General features: G+C 39.1%; 1 protein-coding gene across 1 annotated transcript in view; it reads right to left on the bottom strand.

Moving 5' to 3' along the window:
* sorcs3a (sortilin related VPS10 domain containing receptor 3a) overlaps positions 1-21,417 on the bottom strand; it is a 327,550-nt gene that overhangs the window by 46,746 nt on the left and 259,387 nt on the right. The window contains exons 12-17 of the mRNA XM_033971295.2: positions 20,832-20,908; positions 16,330-16,421; positions 13,447-13,554; positions 9,499-9,616; positions 8,731-8,864; positions 3,646-3,759 (exon numbers count right to left, since the gene is read on the bottom strand). Of these exons, the coding sequence (XP_033827186.1) occupies positions 3,646-3,759; positions 8,731-8,864; positions 9,499-9,616; positions 13,447-13,554; positions 16,330-16,421; positions 20,832-20,908 (643 nt within the window). The remainder of the gene's footprint in view (positions 1-3,645; positions 3,760-8,730; positions 8,865-9,498; positions 9,617-13,446; positions 13,555-16,329; positions 16,422-20,831; positions 20,909-21,417) is intronic.

The following is a 21,417-nucleotide window of genomic DNA, read 5'->3' as shown; positions in this document are numbered from 1 at the left end:
ACAACAAAAAAAAACAAAAAACCGGCAAACGGTAGAACTCGTAGTGAACCCTGTACAGGATCAAGTCTTGTCCATCACTGATGACATAACCTTCTGCTGTGTCTCTTCTTGTTTCTTCTGGCTTCCTGGACATTTTGCTATAACTTCACTCGAGCTTCCCAGTTCTCTTTTGAGTCGTCCCTGAACTAGCTTTTCAGCTCACTCCGCCATCTTGGACCACCCCCAGTGCTGAGAGTTTAGGCAGTGCTTTATATTCAGGGGTTTCAGGCACGAGGATTCTTCCCTGTTTTAGAAAAGATTTGGCAGGACTATGGTCTTCCTTTGTTATAGCAATAACAAAATTCAAATAAAAATAAAAATATGATTTGTTTTGAATGGGGAAAGGTCCTCACAAACTTCTTTGCCTAAAACCAATAAAATGCTGAAATTAAAGAAAATCAAATACATAACAGGAAAGAAAAATACTGCGAGCTGGAGATGCAGTAATTTGTGTTTATGACATGTTCTGCACGAAAAGTAATATCGGTATTACTTTTTTAGATTAGACAAGTATCGATGGAACAACACTTTTTGTACTCATCTTAAATCTTATGTACATCTAAACAAAGAAAGCTATTTATTTAATCCTTACAATAACAAACAACAGTCCTATGTTTTTTTTAACACTGTCCCATTGTTAGATCTTTGTACATGTCTTTTCTGCCCCTTTTGTTTTGCTCTGAGACACTTGCCAAGCTCGTAAAGTTTTGTACAAATGCAAGCCGTTATTAATATTATTTACTTATTCATTGACTTTTTAAATAATTGTATTATATTTTTAAGTAAGGACATTGCACTTTCATATTATTCGACCCAAGTGAATGAACATGTCTGTATCTGTATTTCAGGCTTGAGAAACCATTTTGATGGTTTCCAGTCATAAGAACTACATCATTTTTTGCATAAACAAGCACACTCTAACACACTCTAACACACTAACACACTCTAGCACACTCTAGCACACTCTAGCACACTCTAGCACACTCTAGCACACTCTAGCACACTCTAGCACACTCTAGCACACTCTAGCACACTCTAGCACACTCTAGCACACTAACACACTCTAGCACACTCTAGCACACTCTAGCACACTCTAACACACTCTAACACACTCTAACACACTAACACACTCTAACACACTCATTTTTTGCATAAACAAGCACATTCTAACACACTCTAACACACTCATTTTTTGCATAAACAAGCACACTCTAACACACTCTAACACACTCTAACACACTCTAACACACTCTAACACACTCTAACACACTCTAACACACTCTAACACACTCTAACACACTCATTTTTTGCATAAACAAGCACATTCTAACACACTCTAACACACTCTAACACACTCTAAAACACAAGCAAAAGAGTGAAAAATAGATGACTTCATATTGCAGTATACAATTATCTATATACTGTAGGTGTGAATTTATTTACAATAACTGCAAACTATAAACTTAATTAAGCATTACGAAACATTCTAATTTACTGACACAATTATAAATACTGCCATTTTAATACCCAGTTCTCATCTCCATACTATTTTCTGAGAGGCCCAAGTTGCATTAAACAGTTTATTGGTTTGGAAAATAAATTGAACTACACTTTACAAGACTTTAAAGAAACTACTACTTTTTCCGCTACCTAAGTTGAACCTGGCCAGTTAGTGAAAAGGTTACTACTAATGACTAAGAACTTAAAATATGCTATGGCATTACTACTGATTGTGTCCTTAAAAACACACCTGATGTAATTTAACCAATAGCGGTCAAGTATCCAGGTCAAGCGCACTAGATGGATCAAGTGTGTCATTAAGGAAGGTGGACAGATCAGTTGAATTTTATATATGAAGTGAGAAAAGATACGATCAATCAGTGTTAAAATACAAACACATTATAGTTCTGGGCAAACAGGAGCGGAGTTCACTTTGGGCCAATCACTTGAAAAACAGTAGCTTTTGGGCTGTGGACAGTTCAATTGGATTTCCTAAAGCCGCTACATAAAAAATTGACTGACAGAAATTATCCTCAGTCAATTGCTTGCAAGGAGCAGAGAAAAGCTGATGAAAACTAGCAGAACAGAGGAGGGTTCAGGACTGTGAAAAGTGCAGGCATTTCGTCTCAGATAAATTTGTGTTGAATGCCCAGTTTTTGCAGTAAAAGTCAATGAATGTGAATATCACTGATGCTACCGGCTGTTAGCGCTGACCTTACAGATATTGGAGTAGAGACAAATTGACTATAAGTTTCTGTAAGACAGTCCAACAAAGTAGCTGCATTAGTTTAACAATGAATCCACATAAGTGTAAGTTCCTTATGTGTCTCAAACAGCACTGTACCCTGACCTTTTATGGAAACTAAAAGGGGACAATGATGACTCTGTGGTTGGAGCACTTGTCTACCCAACAACTGCAGAACAGATTTACTCTCAGAATTGTGCAGACTGACATTGTTTCCTTAGGCCAGACACATGCCTAAGTGTCATTACAGAGTGTGAGTGATGGTGGTTGGATTAGTAGATTAACAGCAGGTATGAAGTGAATTAAGTAAAGAAGAATCTGATGTTTTGTTTTGTTTTGTTGATGTGTTTTTTTTTTGTTTTTTTGTTGTTTTTTTCCCCCATAGTCTACACCGGTGTTTCTCAAACTTAGATACATTCTGATATCCAAACTTTTTTTAAATGAGTCATTGCTTGAATCAGAACATTTTAGACGGTTTAAGATGTGGTTTAATTTCAAGTATAATTGTGGTCATGCCAAATATTTGTCACTGCTCTATACTGTTTATCTATTGCATTTTCTATAGAGCTGGGCATGATAACTGCATCCTTTTATGCATGAAGGTAAAAAAATATATGCCCGTGCACACTGATCCACGTGCACCAGAGCGCACTGGCTGATACTGATGTTGGACGATCCGCACAGCATCACTTCGTCCTTCTATGAAATTATCACTGGACTCACGTTTGACCCTCTTCTACAGCTGATCCATGGAGAAAGCATGCGGCCAAAAGACAATCAAAGTCACACTGTGGTCATGAGCGTAGCACCGTGGCTTCACTGCCCCCTCCCACCTCACACACACCGTGGCTGCGTGTTGGCCTCTCTTCTCTCAAACCCCTGGGCTGTGTGTGGCTACAGGATGGCAGAAATGAAACACATCCATGTATTTCCCATGCTCCCTCCACACACACACTTGTGGACCTGGCACTCGCACTAAAACCTTTACTCATTACTGGCTCATGTTTAGATAAATCTCATTCAAAGCTCACTTTTCATTGTGCTTTTGGTCAAATTGAGACTTAAAGTGGGCGTGGCATGAGGTGGGAACATATGCTCAGATTTTTGCTGCATAATTATTATTTTTTGAGTTAATACAATAAAACATGAACGTGCTCAGCCCTAATTTTCTACAATATGCAATACCCACATGGCAAAAAAAGGATATCATTGGCATTTTTTAAACAGATTAAACAATTTTTTTAGACAGACAGGTTTTTTAGTGTGTCGTCTGGTTTAGTTTAGAACCTACAACCTATTTACTCTTTAATCTTCCATATAGAAAAAGCACAACACTTGATATGTCATTTGTGCGTCCTTACCCAGTGCTGTTGAGGTAGTTCTGTCCGTGGCTGCAGCTGCCTGACACGGTGGAGGGGTTGAACCAGAAGGCGGGTCTGCAGTTTCCATCTCCTCGGCGCTCGTATCCATAATCACTATCACACACAAACACAGGAGCACAGATTCATATCAGAGCTCAGGATAAGGCACATATTGTCAGAGGGTCTTATCAGGCTGGGCACTGTGCAGAGGCGCTGTCCTGAGCCTGTCTGTACTATCAGCCGTCATTATTATGTATCGATTAAGAACGTTGATGACACATGCTCCACTGTGGATATGAGAATACACGAGCAGCAGAGGGAGGAGGAGAGTGGATATGCAGCTAGTACTTAGCAGTGTTGAGACGTAATTAAAAAAAAGCTGTCTTTAATTAATTAATCTTGTGCTAATAATGCAACTCTGACTGGATGATGTATTGGAACATGATACAAAATACATTTTAATTGTTCCCATTCAAAAAATATATCTCGTTTTAAGTTGTAAATCAATTTAGACAAGTTCTAACTCTAACTATCGACTTAGAAATTTTTTGGAGCTTGTTTCCCTAATGTCATCACCACAGAAACATACAGCAATAACGTATATGTAATCCGTCAGTCATCCATCGTATATTAGAAATTCAAATCTGTCAGCTGGACAAAAAGTTATAAAAGTGAAGATGTTTCGCTGCTCATCCAAGCCGCTTCTTCAGTTCTGGTCAGATTACTGGTGGACACTGCCTTATAACTGTCTGAAGGGAGGAGATAACACAGAAACATACAGCAATAACATACTTTTCAACTTCTACTATAGTACTTTTATCTGACATACCCTTACCCTTGCTTTAGTACTATTTGGGCACACCGCATTTCTGTATTCTGTCATCATAACTTGGACTCTCCCACAAAACAATCAGTGGATAATTTACATCCCATAAAGCAAGGTAAGCACATGTCTGCTCTTATAAGTCCCCAGACAGTGATTTATCAATGAATTACCGGAGCAGAACAAATAAACAGCTGACGGGCTGTGGCTGTGGCTGCTGCTCGGACGTGCTCTGTGTGAATAGACAGCTGTGAACTTTTCATTAACAAGCGTCACTGTGGCACGGAGGCCAATCTGTCTATCACCATGGGAACCTGTGGGTACTTCTATTAAACTATACAGAGACAGGGACTCAGGTAATGCTGGTGATTCCCACGCTTAGTACTGCGCGGTACCTGACTCCATTATAGAAACACCGGTACAGTTGTTTTTTCTGTTTTTTTTATATAATGATGATGATGAGGATGATGATCAGGCAAAACATTATGAAAAACACAAATTATCTTTTCATCATACCACAAATTGCCAATTAATTAGTAAATTAAGATGAGTACATTTTGTTTTCCCTCACAAAGTTCATTATAACAGCAGCACTTTGTGACAGACTTTCAAAAAAAAAAAAAAAAAAGTTTAGAAGCTTGCCCAGGTTTAATCAGCTATGTGGTAACTCAAGACCACAAGACCAATAATTTAGTCTGTTTCTGAAACTTTACAAACTGCAAAATTATAAATAATAATAATAATAATAATAATAATAATAATAATAATAATAATAATAATAATAATAATAATAATAATAATAATAATAATAAAAAACTTGCACTTTAAATGATCTTTTTGAGATTTAAAACAACCGCGTTATGGATATTGACTTTGAGCTCTTAACATTTTAACTTTTCTAAATGCCTATGGGAAAAATTTATAGAAAATTTACTTTGAGAACTAGAGTGGACTTCGGAGAGGGCGGGACTGTTGACTGTTAGAAAGAGTTGCTTGGATTGACTGTGCTCAAAATGCATGTGAATACTGATCATGTGATACAGGGTTTGTAAGTGTTTCTTTCACAGATTTACAGTCGGGTAAAGCAGTTAAGATTAGAGTAAAATTCTTGGTGGAATGGACAGGCTTATATATATTATCTTTTTTTTCTCCCATAATTGCTAGTTATTTATTAGTGATGTATAAAACTAAACTAAGTGCTCTCAATATGGGAAGAAATGTATTAATATTATCATAAGCAGGCAAGTAATTATTAGCTCGCTGTGATGAGCAGCATGACCAATAGCGGGGCAAGTGCATGGAATTGATTTGCTGGTTTACAGATAATTACATGGCTTGTGACTGCTGTCAGTGGGGGGGAGTTATTAAATAAAAAGATCATCTTTGAACTGAATTTGATTGGAAGAAATTACAAGTAAGGACACACAATAAATAAATTAGAGTAAATATAAAGCTAATCTTATTGGCATTGAAGAAATATGGCATGGGAGATAAACAAATAAATAAAATAAATACATACATGCATAAAGGAGAAGAAAAAAAAGTGAATTTTCAAAATAAACCAGCATTAGCATTCACACCCTGACCTTTCATTGTTTGCATAGGGCCTGTTTATTCAGTTGGATTTCTCTGTGTTCTGCCATTTTGAGATATAAATTACACTCATTTAGGATTTGCATACAAATTAAAACATGTACCATCCAAACAATGTGTGAACAGGATGTTGCAGACAGACACATACATGATTCAAATGTATCAGATTATCGACAAACACAAAGCAAATAGAGTATGCTAAAACAGAGGCATGTTTGGCGTATTTAGGAATGTGGGAATGTGACGTTATACTAGACTGTAGATTGTGTGTAGAGGTCATACTGCCAGCTGGGGGTAGAGATAGTTTTCCTTAATAATTACAGTAAATGATATTTTTGTAAAAATATCCAAAAATAAAAGCGACAGCTGTTGAACTTTTATGATTTCTATTAGTAAATAGGTGCTTGAACTTGCGACCTTGCTACCTTTCCTGTCTTAAAACTTGTCTAAAATGGTTTTCAGCTGATTCCTCGTATCTAATTATTCACTGCGGTGAGTCTATAATCATGGAGTGGAGTTAGACCGTCACATCACTGCTTCCAACAACTAGCACGCCAAGCCTTACTTCTTGGTCTGTGGATGATAAAAACACTCTGTAATTATATGCAGACAGCACACAGCGGCCTCATTGCCCCTTAACATCTGTACTGGGTTACAAGAATAATAATTTTACCTCTCTCCCCATTTCCATTATTATAGATCTAAACTTTATACTTGATGTTGTGATGAAATCTGAAACCCAGGAACAGCTACTTTGAATTAGCATAATGCACTTTATATATTGATATTGGCCAGATAATTACGAAGTGGCTATAATTTTGTGCTATTACTGATTATACCATGCAGTGGATTGGATCTATCTTGCAATGCATTTTCATTTCATCATCTACTCAAACATCTACCGGTCTTTTCTTTTCTTCCCAAATCTCCACTCAGCGGGTTCTGTAACAACTGCGATGAAAAACCTATTAAGAGAAAAATCCATATCTGAGCGCAGTGGTTTGAAGGGTGGTACTTTGTAACTTCAAAACATTAGGGTTATGGCTTTGTTTGTTGTGGTCCTGACTTAAACAACACTCATTTCAGCCGCTGTCCAGACAGATGTGTAATGTCACGGTGTAGGGGAAGTCGGGACCATATATCTCAATGTTATGGGGAGTTTCACAGTTTGTCCGGGGTTTCTAATAATATCCAGTCTGACACTACGAGTATATAACATAAACAAGAGGTCTAAAGCTTCATATAGATCAAGTGGAAACAAAGAGGATGTTCTTATTTGTGCAAACACCATATCAAAATTCAGACAAACACAGAACGAAACCCGGGACTAAACCACTACTAGAACAAGACTAGTATACTGGACTGAAACCTGGACCAAACTATTGCAAAAATGAATGCAGCCTAAAGAAAATCCAGCTAGGTTAATCGCAAAGTCATCTGCCTGCTATAATTTTATAATCAACCAACTGTATAGCTGTTTGGTTATGTGGTATTTGACTGCAGAGAGCAATATTTGACACTTTTGGTACATGAAGTTTGTACAGAAAAAAAAAACAACTGCACTGCCTGGCCAAAAAAGTTGCCACCAAAAAAAAAAAGAAAGGTCACTCTAACTCTAATAAAGACTGTCTTTAGCTTTGTTTTCATAAGCTTCTGCAATGTCACAAGATTTATTTCCATCCAGTGTTGCATTCATTTTTCACCAAGATGTTGCATTGATGATGGTCGAGTCTGACCACTGCACAAAGCCTTCTCCAGCACATCCCAAAGATTCTCAATGGGGTTAAGGTCTGGACTCTGTGGTGGACAATCCATGTGTGAAAATGATGTCTCATGCTCCTGAATCACTCTTTCACAATTTGAGCACGATGAATCCTAGCATTGTCATCTTGGAATATGTCCGTGCCATCAGGGAAGAAAAAATCCATTGAAGGAATAACCTGGTCATTCAGTATATTCAGGTGTCAGCTGACCTCATTCTTTGAGCACAGACTGTTGCTGAACCTAGACCTGAACAACTGCAACAAACCCAACCTATTTGCTTAGTTCCTATGTTCCTAATGGTATCTTTCAATTCTGTGTAACGAGTCCCTAAACTTGACAAGAAACATACCTGCTCTTCCATGAAAGACATTTCTAAAGTTATCATTGTATATGCTTCTGAAAAACCTTAATGAACTTTCTTTATGATATATAACTATAGTGGTGCATTCACAGTTGACATAGACTTGGTTTGGTCCTGTTCTAGCTCTGGTTTAGTCTCAGTTTAGATCCAGGTTTAATTCCAATTTAATTCTAATTTAATGCGATGTGGTGTGAACAATTGAAGTCTTGTAAAAAGTGTGGTCAAACATGAGCAAAATACTAATCTAGATGAGTAAAACAAGCATTATTTTACTATTAGATTCGATTTGACACTATCTGAAGGACATGAGATCTGGGAAGCGCTCAACACTCGCAGTTAAGCACAGTCTTTTCATTCACAATGCCTCAAGAACCAATACAAACTCATTCACATTGTGTTCTGGCGTGTGCTTGGCAGCGGCTGAGGATAAACAGTGACTTAATGAAGAGCTCCTGAAGAGGACAATACTATGAAACATAATCCCTCCTCGATGAATACAAAGAATGCAGCCTAGTCTATTGTCATAACATAAGCAGCCTCTTACCATTCAAAATCATGAGCTCTGCAGATGCAAGACTCCGCAGACAGGATCCTGGAGTAGTCTTTTCCCAGCATGCAATAGTTCCCGGGCCGTCGTTTCATGTAGATCTGCTTTTGGCCCATCACACAAGGCTCTCCCTGTCAGAGAGAGAAGAAAAGACTATTTAAGCCTCTACAGCAGCGGTACGGGTACTTTTGGAGGTACGCAACATATTTCTGCTAGTACTTTGTAGATCTGACTTAAGACATGTTTTTTGTCACTTGGAGAATGTGTAGACTAGTCTGTTTGTCTAGTTTTCACTGACTTAAACATTTGTAAGGGTTTTTTTCTAAGTTGTTGCACTTAGGATGTATTCAGACTTGCACAGACACTCATCAAAATTAGGACTAAAATGGGGCCAAATCTAGAACTCAACCTCGACTCCAAATTGGGCTCAAATTGTCATAATTTTGGTCGTGGTTTAAGACCTGGTTTAAGGAGTTTGGTTGAGTTCTGGTCTGTGTCTTGATGCTGTCCATGTGGAAGTCCAAAGGCACCCTTAGATAAACTTCATTGATCCAGTAAAGATATTTAGACCTAGTGATTTGGCTCTGATATTTGGTATTTTTCTTTTTTTCAGACAAGTTGGTTGTGTGTTCTACCACTGAGCCTCTTGACACAGTAATACTCAGTTCACTGTATTTAACACTGCACTTGGAAAGCCTGATATTTCCTCCCGCAGTATTTGGTGACACCTCTTGTATCACGTATTTAGTGTGAGTTGTGTAGTACCTGGTTGTGCAGATGCCAGGTCTGGTAATCCTCCTCTGTGCACTTTCTGCTGAAGATGGACTTGTAGTCGATCTTGATGAGCTGCCACTCAGAGCGGTGACTGAAGTGACCGAAGAACCTACAACACAAAGAAAACATGCACATTTTTCTACATACATGGACTTAATGCTTGAATTCTGCATATTTCACATTTAGTTAACAGGCAGTACGCTAAAAAGATCCCTGTTCATCTGAAAACTGTCTAAGCACACCTGTGTAATGCGGAATACAAGCTTAATTGATGATTTGGTGTGTGTAACATGCACAAGAGCCATGCGCTTTGAAGTCCACTCGTTAATGAGGAGCATTACGTGCAGCGGAGCCGTAGGAGTAAAGTTTGGTCAGCGTGTTTCTCAGGCTTCACTGTCTGAACGGGCTTAACATGCAACTGTGAGGTAGGAACAGACAACTGTGCATGTAGTAACAGAGATGTGTTTGTTCTTAGTGCACAAAACCAGCAAAGTCAGCTCTGTTATTGTGGTCGCCTACTGTATTAAGATAAGATAAGATAAGATATGCCTTTATTAGTCCCACAGTGGGGAAATTCCAGTATTGCACCGCACAGTTAAAGAACAGAAGGAAAATGGTACATGCAATAAAACAAGATAATAGATAAATAGTTTAAAATATTTTTTTAAAATATACTTAAAAATAAACTAAAAATAGACTCTAATATAACATCTTCGTAAAGTGACTTAAGTATTGCACATAGGTATGGATGAATGACACATGTTCAGTGTTAACAGTGTTTGTTGTACAGTCTGACAGCAGCAGGAAGGAAAGACCTGCAAAACCTCTCCTTCACACAGCGAGGGTGAATCAGTCTGTCACTGAAGCTGCTCTCCAGGACAGTCCTGCAGGGGGTGAGACTCATGGCCCAGCATAGAAAAGACCTTAGCCAGGACCCTCCTGTCCCCCACATTCTGCACTGAGTCCAGTGGACAGCCCAGGACGGAGCTGGACTTCTTGATGACCTTGTCCAGCTTCTTCCTCTCCCTCTCTGTGATGCTGCTGCTCCAGCAGACCACACCGTACAGGATGGCTGATGCCACCACAGAGTCATACAAGGTCTTCAGGAGTGGCCCTCTCACTCCAAAAGACCTGAGTCTCCTCAGGAGATAGAGCCTGCTCTAGCCCATCCTGTACAGTGCATCTGTGTTGTGAGTCCAGTCCAGTTTGTTGTTCAGATGAACACCCAGGTACTTGTATGAGTCCACTCTCTCAATGTCCCTTCCCTGAACGTTCACTGAGGGGGCAGTAGAGTGGGGTCTGCGGAAGTCCACCACCATCTCCTTGGTCTTCTCTGCATTGATGATCAGGTGGTTCTGCTGACACCAGTCCACAAAGTCCTGTGTTAGTCCTCTGTACTCCACATCATCATCATCCTTGATGAGGCCAATGATGGCAGAGTCATCAGAGAACTTCTGCAGGACGCAGCTGTCTGTGTTGTGTCTGAAGTCTGCAGTGTAAAGGGTGAAAAGAAAGGGTGCGAGGACAGTGCCCTGGGGCGCCTCACTCTACAGGTCATGAGATCAGACACGCAGTTCTTGGCTCTCACAAACTGGGGCCGGTTTGTGAGATAGTCCAGGATCCAGTCTGCCAGGCCACAGTCCACCCCGGCGGTCTCCAGCTTGTCCCTCAGGAGCAGTGGCTGGATGGTGTTGAAAGCACTGGAGAAGTCAAACAATAGAATCCTCACAGTGCTGCCGGGGTTCTCCAGGTGAGACAGTGAGTGGTGCAGCAGGTAGATGACGGCGTCCTCCACTCCGATGCCAGGCCGGTACGCAAACTGCAGCGGTTCCATCACTGAGCTCACGGTGGAGCGGAGGTGGCCAAGGACCAGTCTATCCAGTGTCTTCATCAGGTGAGATGTTAGAGCCACCGGTCTGAAGCTGCTGAGCTCCTTGGCCTGTGGGGTCTTGGGCACCGGTACCACACAGGAGGTCTTCCAGAGTTGTGGTACCACCCTCAGCTTTAGGCTCATGTTGAAGACATGCTCCATAACTCCGCACTTTTCAACTGCACAGGACTTTGAGATTGGAGATGGAGATGGAAAGTGATCAAATCTCAGGAAGTGAGAATTGAGGTCGTTCACCCACAGCAGGTCCCCCTCCGTCTGGGCAGGAGGTGCTTTGAAGCCTGAGATAGTCTTTAGACTTCTCCACACCCCCTGGATGTTCTTCTCCTGTAGCTGTTGCTCCATCCTTCTCTTATGGCTGGCTTGGCTTGTCCTGATTTTCCTCCTCAGCTTCTTCTGTACAGCCTTCAGCTCCTCCTTGGTCCCTGACCTAAAAACTCTCTTCTTCTCCTTCAGCAGAGCTTTTATGCCAGGGTTAATCCACGGCTTGTTGTTCGGAAAACACCGCACCGTCTGGGAGGGAACGATGTTTTCAAGACAGAAGTTTATGTAGTCCGTGATGCAATCAGTCATTGCGTTGATGTCCTCTCCATGTGGGTCACAGAGCTCTTTCCACATTGTGGTGTCAAAGAGGTCTCTCAGAGAATCCTCACTCTCAGCAGTCCACTTCTTCACCACACGGGACACCACAGGCTGTCTGTGCACAATGGGCTGGTACAGAGGCTCCAGATGGAGAATGTTGTGGTCAGCTCTATCCAGGGGAGGCAGTGGGGATGAAGAATAAGCCTCCTTGGCGTTGGCAAAAAATAAGTCCAATGTTTTATTGTCTCTTGTGGGGCAGGTGACATACTGAGTGTATGTGGGCAGGACAGGTGCAGGAGATGCATGATTGAAGTCTCCAGAGATCAGGAAGAGAGCGTGGGTGGGTGTTTTGTTTGGAGTGTGCTGGTACAGGAGTGCAGCATGTCACAGGCTGTCTCAGCATTAGCAGAGGGAGGAACATACACAGCAATCACAATCACATGTGAAAACTCCCGGGGCAGATAGTATGGCCTCATGCTAACAGCCAGCAGCTCAATGTGTTTGTTACACAGCTGCATCTCCACTGTGCAGTGTCCAGGTTTGCACCACTTCTCATTCACAAACAGAGCTAAACCGCCTCCTTTCCTCTTGCCGCTCTCTGCCGTCCTGTCTGCGCGCAGAAGGTGAAAATTGTCCATAGCAACAGCTGAATCCGGGATTTGCGGGGCTAACCAGGACTCCGTGAAAAGCATGATGCTGCTGTCTCTGTATTCCCGCTAATATCGCGTGAGCGCCGCTAGTTCATCCGTCTTGTTCAAATAGACCGCACGGTTCCCACGATGACAGAAGGGAGCACAGGTCTGAAGCGTCTCTTCTTTTCACAGAGTTTACGTCCTGCTCGTCTGCCCCTCTGCTTTCTCTGTAGCAGCTCCGCTGGGATGTCATGTCGATCCTGTGGGAGCGCGACAGACCCGCGTAGTGCCATCAGCTGTTCTCTGGAGTAAACAATGGGTGGTCGCGGTCCCACGCACATTGCACAGGTGAAATTGGTGAAATACAACAGAAAAAAAAAAAAATAATTAAACTAAACAGAAACATTGCGTTTCTGAAGAAACACACTATTTAAAAAAAGTGCCAAACAAACAAAGAGGGTAAAGAGTAAAAAGAGTAGGAAAAAGTTGGAAAATAGAGGAGCGCGATGCAAACCAGCTGCTGCTCTCGCCAGCGCTGGAAGTAGTTAATTATGCTTTTAACATCAATTGAACCAGATGTTGTAATGTAATTTAAGACCAATTCAGTTTCGGAAATCCGGTTGTCTTTACTGTGGCAATGCTTTAACATTTACATGGCAACCTACTTATTATATTTTAGAAAAACTGCATATGTAGCACACAGGACTACTTTTGGGTCTAACTTAATGGAGAAAGTAATTTGCCATTTACATTTTTAGACTTCCGGTATATAGTATCTTATCTTCACTTGATTCCTTCCTTTATTATAATAACATAAATGTACTGTTGCAGACTCACGTCATGATCTGGTTTTCTGCTCCGGCCTCCACCAGAACTCCATCCACAAAGAGAGGCACAGATGAGAAGGTGTGCTGCGTCCACTGTCGACCTTCATCAAAACTGATCCTGAAAGAGAAAAATAATAATAACATTGGCACAAACGTTTAAATATAGGCAGAAAAGGACTATACTTCGCCAATGACCTCTGGAATCACCATCAAACACATCAAACCTCATTCTAGCTGTGTGTAGAGTTGCCTCATAACTTATTTGTCTCCATGAAGATACATAGCAAACTGTGGATTATTTAAGACAAACCATAGAAACAAAGAGGTGGTGCATCCTCCTGGAAAGTTACATTGTTCACCTTTACCAAAACTACAGAATAGAAACACAATATTTTATTTTTCAACCCAAAAAGTGCAGAGGCAGAAGGAATCAGCAAAAACAGGAAAACTTTTCATCAGAGAGGACCGGCTGTATCGCGGTGACAGCTTATCAACACTGGAACTGAAGTGAGGACGGCCCGAGCTACCTAAGTGTGACAAGGGCTACTGAGGCTCACACGCACACACACAATAGCACACGCACAATAGCATACGCACAATAGCACACGCACAATAGCACACGCACAAAAGGAGAAAAGGGAAAAAAAGTACTTCTCTCAAAAGACTGGCTGGACTTTTGTTTTGATTAACAGTACAGACGCAGTATACAGAAAAGATAAATTGTAAATAGGGTCAAAAATACTGTAGGTTTTACAATTTGTCTATGCATTATGATATACCTTCTTACATTGACATAAAGGTTAATTCTATCCAGGGCTATGCTAAAAGAGGACAGACAAGAAACCGAGCAGTGGATTATCTGACAGTTAAGTAATAGCATATGTGTGCAAACGTAAAGCAGTACAGATGACAAATAAACCTAAACTGTGTCTAGAACTAAACAAAGAACTCAACTATGACTAGGTTTAAGGTAGCAGTTAACAAAACAGTGTCAACAAGGCCATACCACCTTAAGATTTACCAATCTGATGTTGGAAAAGCTTAGGGTTTGGATCTGGTTAGTACTGGGATGCCGTAGTGGGAAAACAGTGTCTCTATGAATGAATGAATAAAGCACAAAATTGTTAAACAACTTTGAGAGCTTTATAATGAAGATAAGAGCTGGACCACTCCTCTTGCACACCTCTTACTGTCTCTCTTTCCTCTTTTATGTGCCCTTTCTCTTTCTACTTCTTATGTCTTCTATTCTATCTTCCAGGTATAGCGGGATGTAAAACCTGAGAGCCGATTGCGTCCTCAGAAGCCCCAAACCACCTTTACTTTGTTGAATATCACTTGTCTGTCATGGTCATGTCTTAATGCATACTGAAGTTCTATTTACACTGTATTCTGAGGTTACGGTCCTTGCTATTGAAAGACTAATTAATGCATTATGGCTATTCTTAACATGGACTAAAGCAGGACTAATTAAGGACCAAGCTACGGCCGAACCAGGACACGCTAGTAATCCAGGATAAACAGCGATATCATATTAGATACATTTGAGATTTAATCTAATTTATATGGTGATAATAATAATTATACAGTTGGCAGATAAGCACCGTGTCTGCCAACTGTCGCCATTTGAATCTCGCAAAATTAGTAAAAGTTGGGCCAAGCGATTAATTGAATTTAAATAGAGAGATTTAGGAATTTCTAAATGATTACCCCGCCTCGCCCTCAGTGTCTGCGTACATTAGTGTATGAAAGTGTGAATGGGTGAGTGGTTCCTTGATGTAAAGTGCTTTGAGTGCCTTGAGGGTGGAAAAGCGCTAAATAAAAGCGATAGATAAAAATGTGACCATTGATCAAAATTTACAAAAGTGTATTATTGTGAAAATCAGAAATCATTTTGGTTTAATAATGCCACTGTCTTTCATATGTGTTTTGGAGTCTATATTTCAGATAATGATTACGACGATCTACTATAGCTACTATAAGACTAAAACTGTGATATATTGTACAGTGCAGGATAGAAGGCATTGACCTGCTACTATTATGTTAAGTATTTGACAACTCCACGTACTGGCTGCAGGGACGCTCCTCTCTATCTGCCTCTGCTCCGTTATCGGACCTAAATTGGTTGGGAGACAAAAACCCAGCAGGCCACACTTGACTGGCTCTAAAACTAATTTCAAAATTGTTGCAAAAGCGAGTGGTGAACAGATCTGGTCTCTCATGGATTAGCTGCCGCACAGTTTGGCAGCAACAAACTCTCAGTCCTGGAGCCTAATGATAAGTGGCTTGAATTGAAAAAAAAAAAAAAAAAAAATCTGCCTAATTAGATTGACTTTTGAAGCAACTCACAACGTGCATCAATACATGGATCAGATGCCATAGGAAGAAAACATATGCAGCTAACTGAAGCTATGAAGCATATTTCAAGACATAGTTTACAGTTGTGACTTTGTGTGTCCTCAGTAAAAACAGATATGTTCATGTTAAGAGGGATTATCACGCTTTTATTACTGAGACTGAACAAAATGGAAAAATATAATATCCAATAGCCATTTTTCTGACAAGCCTTGCAATTGTGAAAAAATAAATAAATAAATAAATGTGAATTAAGAAATGAACACACGAATCACATTCAAGAACATGTTTGTACAGATCTGCACTGATTTGGCAGTTTTTATGCAGTAGTAGGTGGATATGTCACTGCTTGTGGAAGAAATTACTGGGCAATTTGTTAATTTTGTCCATTCAAATTGAGATTTCAATTTGATTAATCTTAATTTAGCTAATCTTGCAGCCCTAATCCTGATTCAACTTTATGTCTGATCTTGGAATTATATACTCTTTGTAAATAAAGTGCAGTGTACAGTAATACACAATAATTACAAAATAGACTTACCACAAGTTTCTCGTTGGTATAGAGGGTTGTTTTACAGCAACTAGGGCCCCGCCTTTGTCCAGGAACCAGACATTGTGCTCCTCTTCAAAAATCTTCCATGAAATAAAACAAAACAATTCAAAATATAGCGACACGAAGTCTGTCTAAATAACCTACATACATACACAACTACTGCTATTTATACACACACAATAAAACATTGAAATGACATCGTCGACAATTGTAAACAGACCGCTGTTATTGCTGAAACGTGGTGATATTACCGTGTGAATAATTAAATCATAATAACACATAATTCAAATGGCAAAGTTATGTCAAAGATTAGTGCACTCACTTGTGAATCACTGAGAGCTCTAAGGCAATTATGCTGTTTATGTTGAGTTATTCCAATCAAATAAACTAACATAGATTATGCATTATATTCAGTGAGCAAGCCTCCATCTCTGACCTATTACAGTGATATCAAGTTAACATTTTATTTTATTTATTTAACCTTTATTTTACCAGGCAAAACATTAAGAACAAATTCTTATTTACAATGTTGGCCTGGGCATGCCAGAGCAGGCAAGGGAAGTGGAAGGGGAGTTAACACAATTAGACTCACATCATTTCATCAAAATATAAAACAAACATTTACATCTGTCACTAAAAATCTCCTTTTGAATCATTAGTAAAACATGTACACATGTCTTTAAAAATTACCTTCAGTTTATATTTAAAAGCAGAAAGCGAAATGAAGGAGTCCAGTTTAAGTGAGCTTTGAGCCAAATTCCAATCATTAGCAGCGGCGCATCGAAATGACATGAGGCCAAGAGAAGACCTAGACTTAGGAACTTTAGGTTTGATGAGCTGTGAGGACCGAGTGTTGTATCTGGAGGGAGACTCTTGTACGAGCAGCTGACTTAGATAAGAAGGTGTGAGCCCTAGCATGGTTTTATAGACAAACATAAGTCAATGCATATTTCAGCGAGACTGCAGTGAGGGCCAGCTCACCTGAGTGTACAGCAGACAGAGATGTGTCCTAAAGGGGCATTTGTAACAAAATGGATCGCAGAATGATAAATGGTATCTAATTTTGCAAGGTTACTTTTGGAAGCATGTCGATAAATGATGTCGCCATAGTCAAATTGTGGAAGAGTGGACATCTCAACAATGGCACGTTTAGCTGGGGTTGTGAAAAAGGAGCGGTTTCTGTACAAAAAACACAATTTAGCCTTTACCTTTGCCTGTACGACAGCGATGTGCTGCTGGAAAGCTAACGTACTATCTAGCCAGATTCTCAGATATTTATAATCTGTAACCTGCTCAAGGGTGGTTCCATCTGCTGTGCTAAGAAAAAGTTTATGAGAATTAGCAGTTTTAATGCGGCTAAACCAGATTGCCCTTGTTTTTTTTTTGCATTTAGTGTTAAGTCCAGTTGCAAAAAGGCTTTCTCTACATTAAGAAAACTTTCTTGTAAATTTTGATTGACTATTTCAGGGCTAGGGCCAGAGGAATATAAAATTGTATCATCTGCATACAGGTGAACAGTTCCTTTGCTAACAGACAATGGGATATCATTAATATAAATGGAGAAGAGAGTTGGTCCCAGGACTGACCCTTGAGGGACTCCCCTGGAAACGTGGAGAGGTTGAGAAAGCCGAGAGGCAATCATTACCTGTTGTACTCGGTCTACTAGAAAATTTGAGAACCATGCCAGAGACTGATTGGAAACCCCAACATGGCAAAGTTTTTCCTGTAAGATGTGGTGGTTAACTGAATCAAAAGCTTTTGCTAAATCAATAAAAATTGCTGCGCAAAATTGTTTGGAGTCTAGTGCAGAAGTGATATCATCAAGGACTTTTAAAACAGCTGTGATACAACCATGACCTGAACGAAAACCAGACTGTGCGTGAGTCAGAATGTTAGCATTCTCAATATAACTTAGCAGTTGTTGATTGACAAGTTTTTCCATAATTTTAGATGCACATGGTAATATAGAAATAGGCCTGTAATTGTTCAAGTCAGATCGATCACCACTTTTAAAAAGCGGGCGAACCAATGCAGATTTCCACTCTGTAGGTATTTCACCAGTTTGAAGAGACAAATTAAAAATGCTAGCAAGCGGAGCTGCAATAATAGGAGCGGCTGTTTTAAGAAAGAATGAAGTCCATCTATTCCAGCTGGCTTTTTTTAATCTAGAGCTAACAGCTTTTGTTTCACTTCTTTTAAAGTGAACGGTTTAAAAGAGAAAGTTTAAAACATCAGTGTTCCCTGACCTTGATATTGGCTTTTAATTTTGTAAATGAATATATTTAATGAAATTGCAGACAAAAGGAGAAAAAAAAAAGAAAGAAGGAAAACTGTAATAATACTTGGTTCAACATAGAAATCACAAGTTTAGTTAGAAAAAGAAATGCTGCCTGGGCACACATAACTAGATCAGACTTGGATTAGATTTGCATTTTTTTGTAAAAAAAAAAAAAAAAAAAAAAAAAAGAAAGAAAGAAATAGCTCTTTATAAAGGCAAAACCTTATCACTTCATGTCTGTGCAGATAGAGAGTCACGGAAATCTGGCAAAGTTCTGGAGGACAGTAAGATCCTTCTCAGAACCCAGTATTCATACTTTACCAACCAATATTTTATTGGATTCAGCTTTTGGAAATTCTAATGGGAAAATATGTGGTGCTTTTAATCAGCATTTTATCTCTGCATGTGATGTTTTGGATAATAATGGTGATCCCTCTGATCTTGATTATGTTGAATCTGAACCTCGGTTAAATGCACTCTGCTCCATACACTCAAAGAAGTCCACAGTGGCTAATGACCTTCATCCAAAACTTCCATTACTAATTGCCCCATATTTAATTCAACGTCTATTACATATTTTTGTCAATTCAAATGGCAGTTATACCAGAATCAGTTGTTTTGCTTTTACATAAAGGTGGTACAACTAAAAATGTAAATCATTTCTGGCTTATATCTAAATTACCTTCCAAAAGTTTTAGAAAAGTTAGTTGCAAATCAAGTTACAATTTATTTAAATATCAATTTAATATCCATCCATTTTTAAGTCTTATCAATCAGGTTTCAGAAAAAGGTATAATACTGTCACTGGATAAAATCCTCTTGAAGCGTCTGAAACATATTGGATTTGACAATTCTGCATGTAACTGGTTCCAAAATTATCTTTCAAACAAAACCAAGGCAGCAGTAGCCGATGGGTTTAAATCAAATGGTTTTAATTTTAAGGAAGGAGGCTCCCTACTTTTACTATATTTATTGATTCCAGTGGTTGTCATTTAAGAGAAAGCCTCATACATTTATATGTGTATGAAGCTGTTTGGTATGCACGTGCCACCTCTGCTGATCAGGGGATTTTAAAACTGCAGCAAGATTTTCATGAAATCCAAATTTCTCTCAAAAATCTTGAGTTTTCATTGAATGCTAATAAATGGTTTGATTTTAATAAATTAGTACATGTTTTATTTTATTTATTTTTTTCTAGATAACATTTAAGTGATGTGTAAGCTCCAAATCTTTAGAAGATGTCTGTGTAATCCATCAGTCGTCCAGGTCTTTAACTGAAGAAGTGTCGTGGATGAGCAGTAAAATGTCTTCACTCCTACAACGTTTTATGCAATTGACAGATTTAACTTTGGCTTTTACTATACAAATATTTATACACTAAATGGTACGTTAATTGAATGTGTCATCACCTTTAACTTATCCTTTAAAATACATCTCTCTGAATTATGTAACTGTTTAAAATCAAAATGATCATTTCATTATAGAAGCAAATTGTGTTGAATTGAAACAGTCAAAAGAAATTTTCTTTGTGTACTCAATTATGGAGCTACAACGCAAACTTCAGCCGTCACTTTGAAACCTTTAGATACACTCTGTCACTCAGCCTTTTGTTTCATAACGGTAATGTATAAGGTAATGAATTTAACTCTCATCACTGTACACTCTATGAACAAGTAGATCACTATCTGTCAGAAGAGGACTGTATATAATGTATTTATAAGGGATTACTTGACAGACTGTCTGAATATCTCACTTTTTTGTTGATCTTTGATATGGAGACTTTTAATGCAAGATCTCATGATTGTTTATGTGCAAAACCTGCCACATTAGAACTTAAATAGGAAGGAATTTCAGTTATTTTACCTCCCAAAACTGGAATACAGTTCAAGGACCTGCAAAACTGGATATACATTGGTGCCACTGATAAACTTTAAGAATCTGGTGATAAACATTTATAATCACACCTGCACCTGTTTTTAATGGTTTAAATTGACCTGTGCAAATATGTGTTTTGTTTGTTTTTGTATTGTTCTGTATTTTAACAAGGCACTCATGAAAAAGAGTCTGGTACTCTCATCGAGCCACATTAGTGCACCTTTAAGACTTATTGGTTCATATATATCTAGACACTGCTGTGCCTGTGGCCATCCTGTCAAACTGGTGGAGACATAGGTACATTATGTAAATGACTTAATCCCAAAGTGCATCTTACCTGTCTCCAGCTGTTCCCAGCATCAGAAGAAATAAACATGCCCACGTTGTTGTACGACAGCTCCGGGCCAATGTTACCTGAAGGGCAGAAATATTTGACATTTGAAACATTAAAACAACCAACAAACTGAGAAAGGTGCAGAATGTAACACACGGTTGTAATTTCATCAGAACAAAGTGCTACATGTTGTCGGGCTCTCCTATGGATAGCTGCGGATCATTGTGTAGAGCAGCAGCTTTTACTTCACTTGTGCCAAAATGGCTACTGGACACTGTCAAATCCTATGTGTATCACCGATTAACAACAAATTTGGAGAACAAAGTAAGTACAGAGTAGTGGGCGCGTATTAGTGGTGATGAAAATGAGGGTAGATCAGAGCAATGACGTCTTGAATGCAAATAATAATGAATAATAATAATAAGACTATTCAACTTTGAATGGTTAAATTAGAAGGGATTTTATTTTGTTTGTTTTTTTGCATAATATGTCCCCTTTAAGAAGGCTTTCCGGTTCACAATCCAATACAGATGTCCATCCCAAAAAAGTGCTCTTTGTCCTTCCTTAAATAAAATCTGATTGGTTAAGG

This window comes from Periophthalmus magnuspinnatus, chromosome 1 (genome assembly GCF_009829125.3).
Source record: "Periophthalmus magnuspinnatus isolate fPerMag1 chromosome 1, fPerMag1.2.pri, whole genome shotgun sequence".
Lineage (NCBI taxonomy): Eukaryota > Metazoa > Chordata > Actinopteri > Gobiiformes > Gobiidae > Periophthalmus > Periophthalmus magnuspinnatus.
This window is presented reverse-complemented; position numbering and strand designations above follow the sequence as displayed.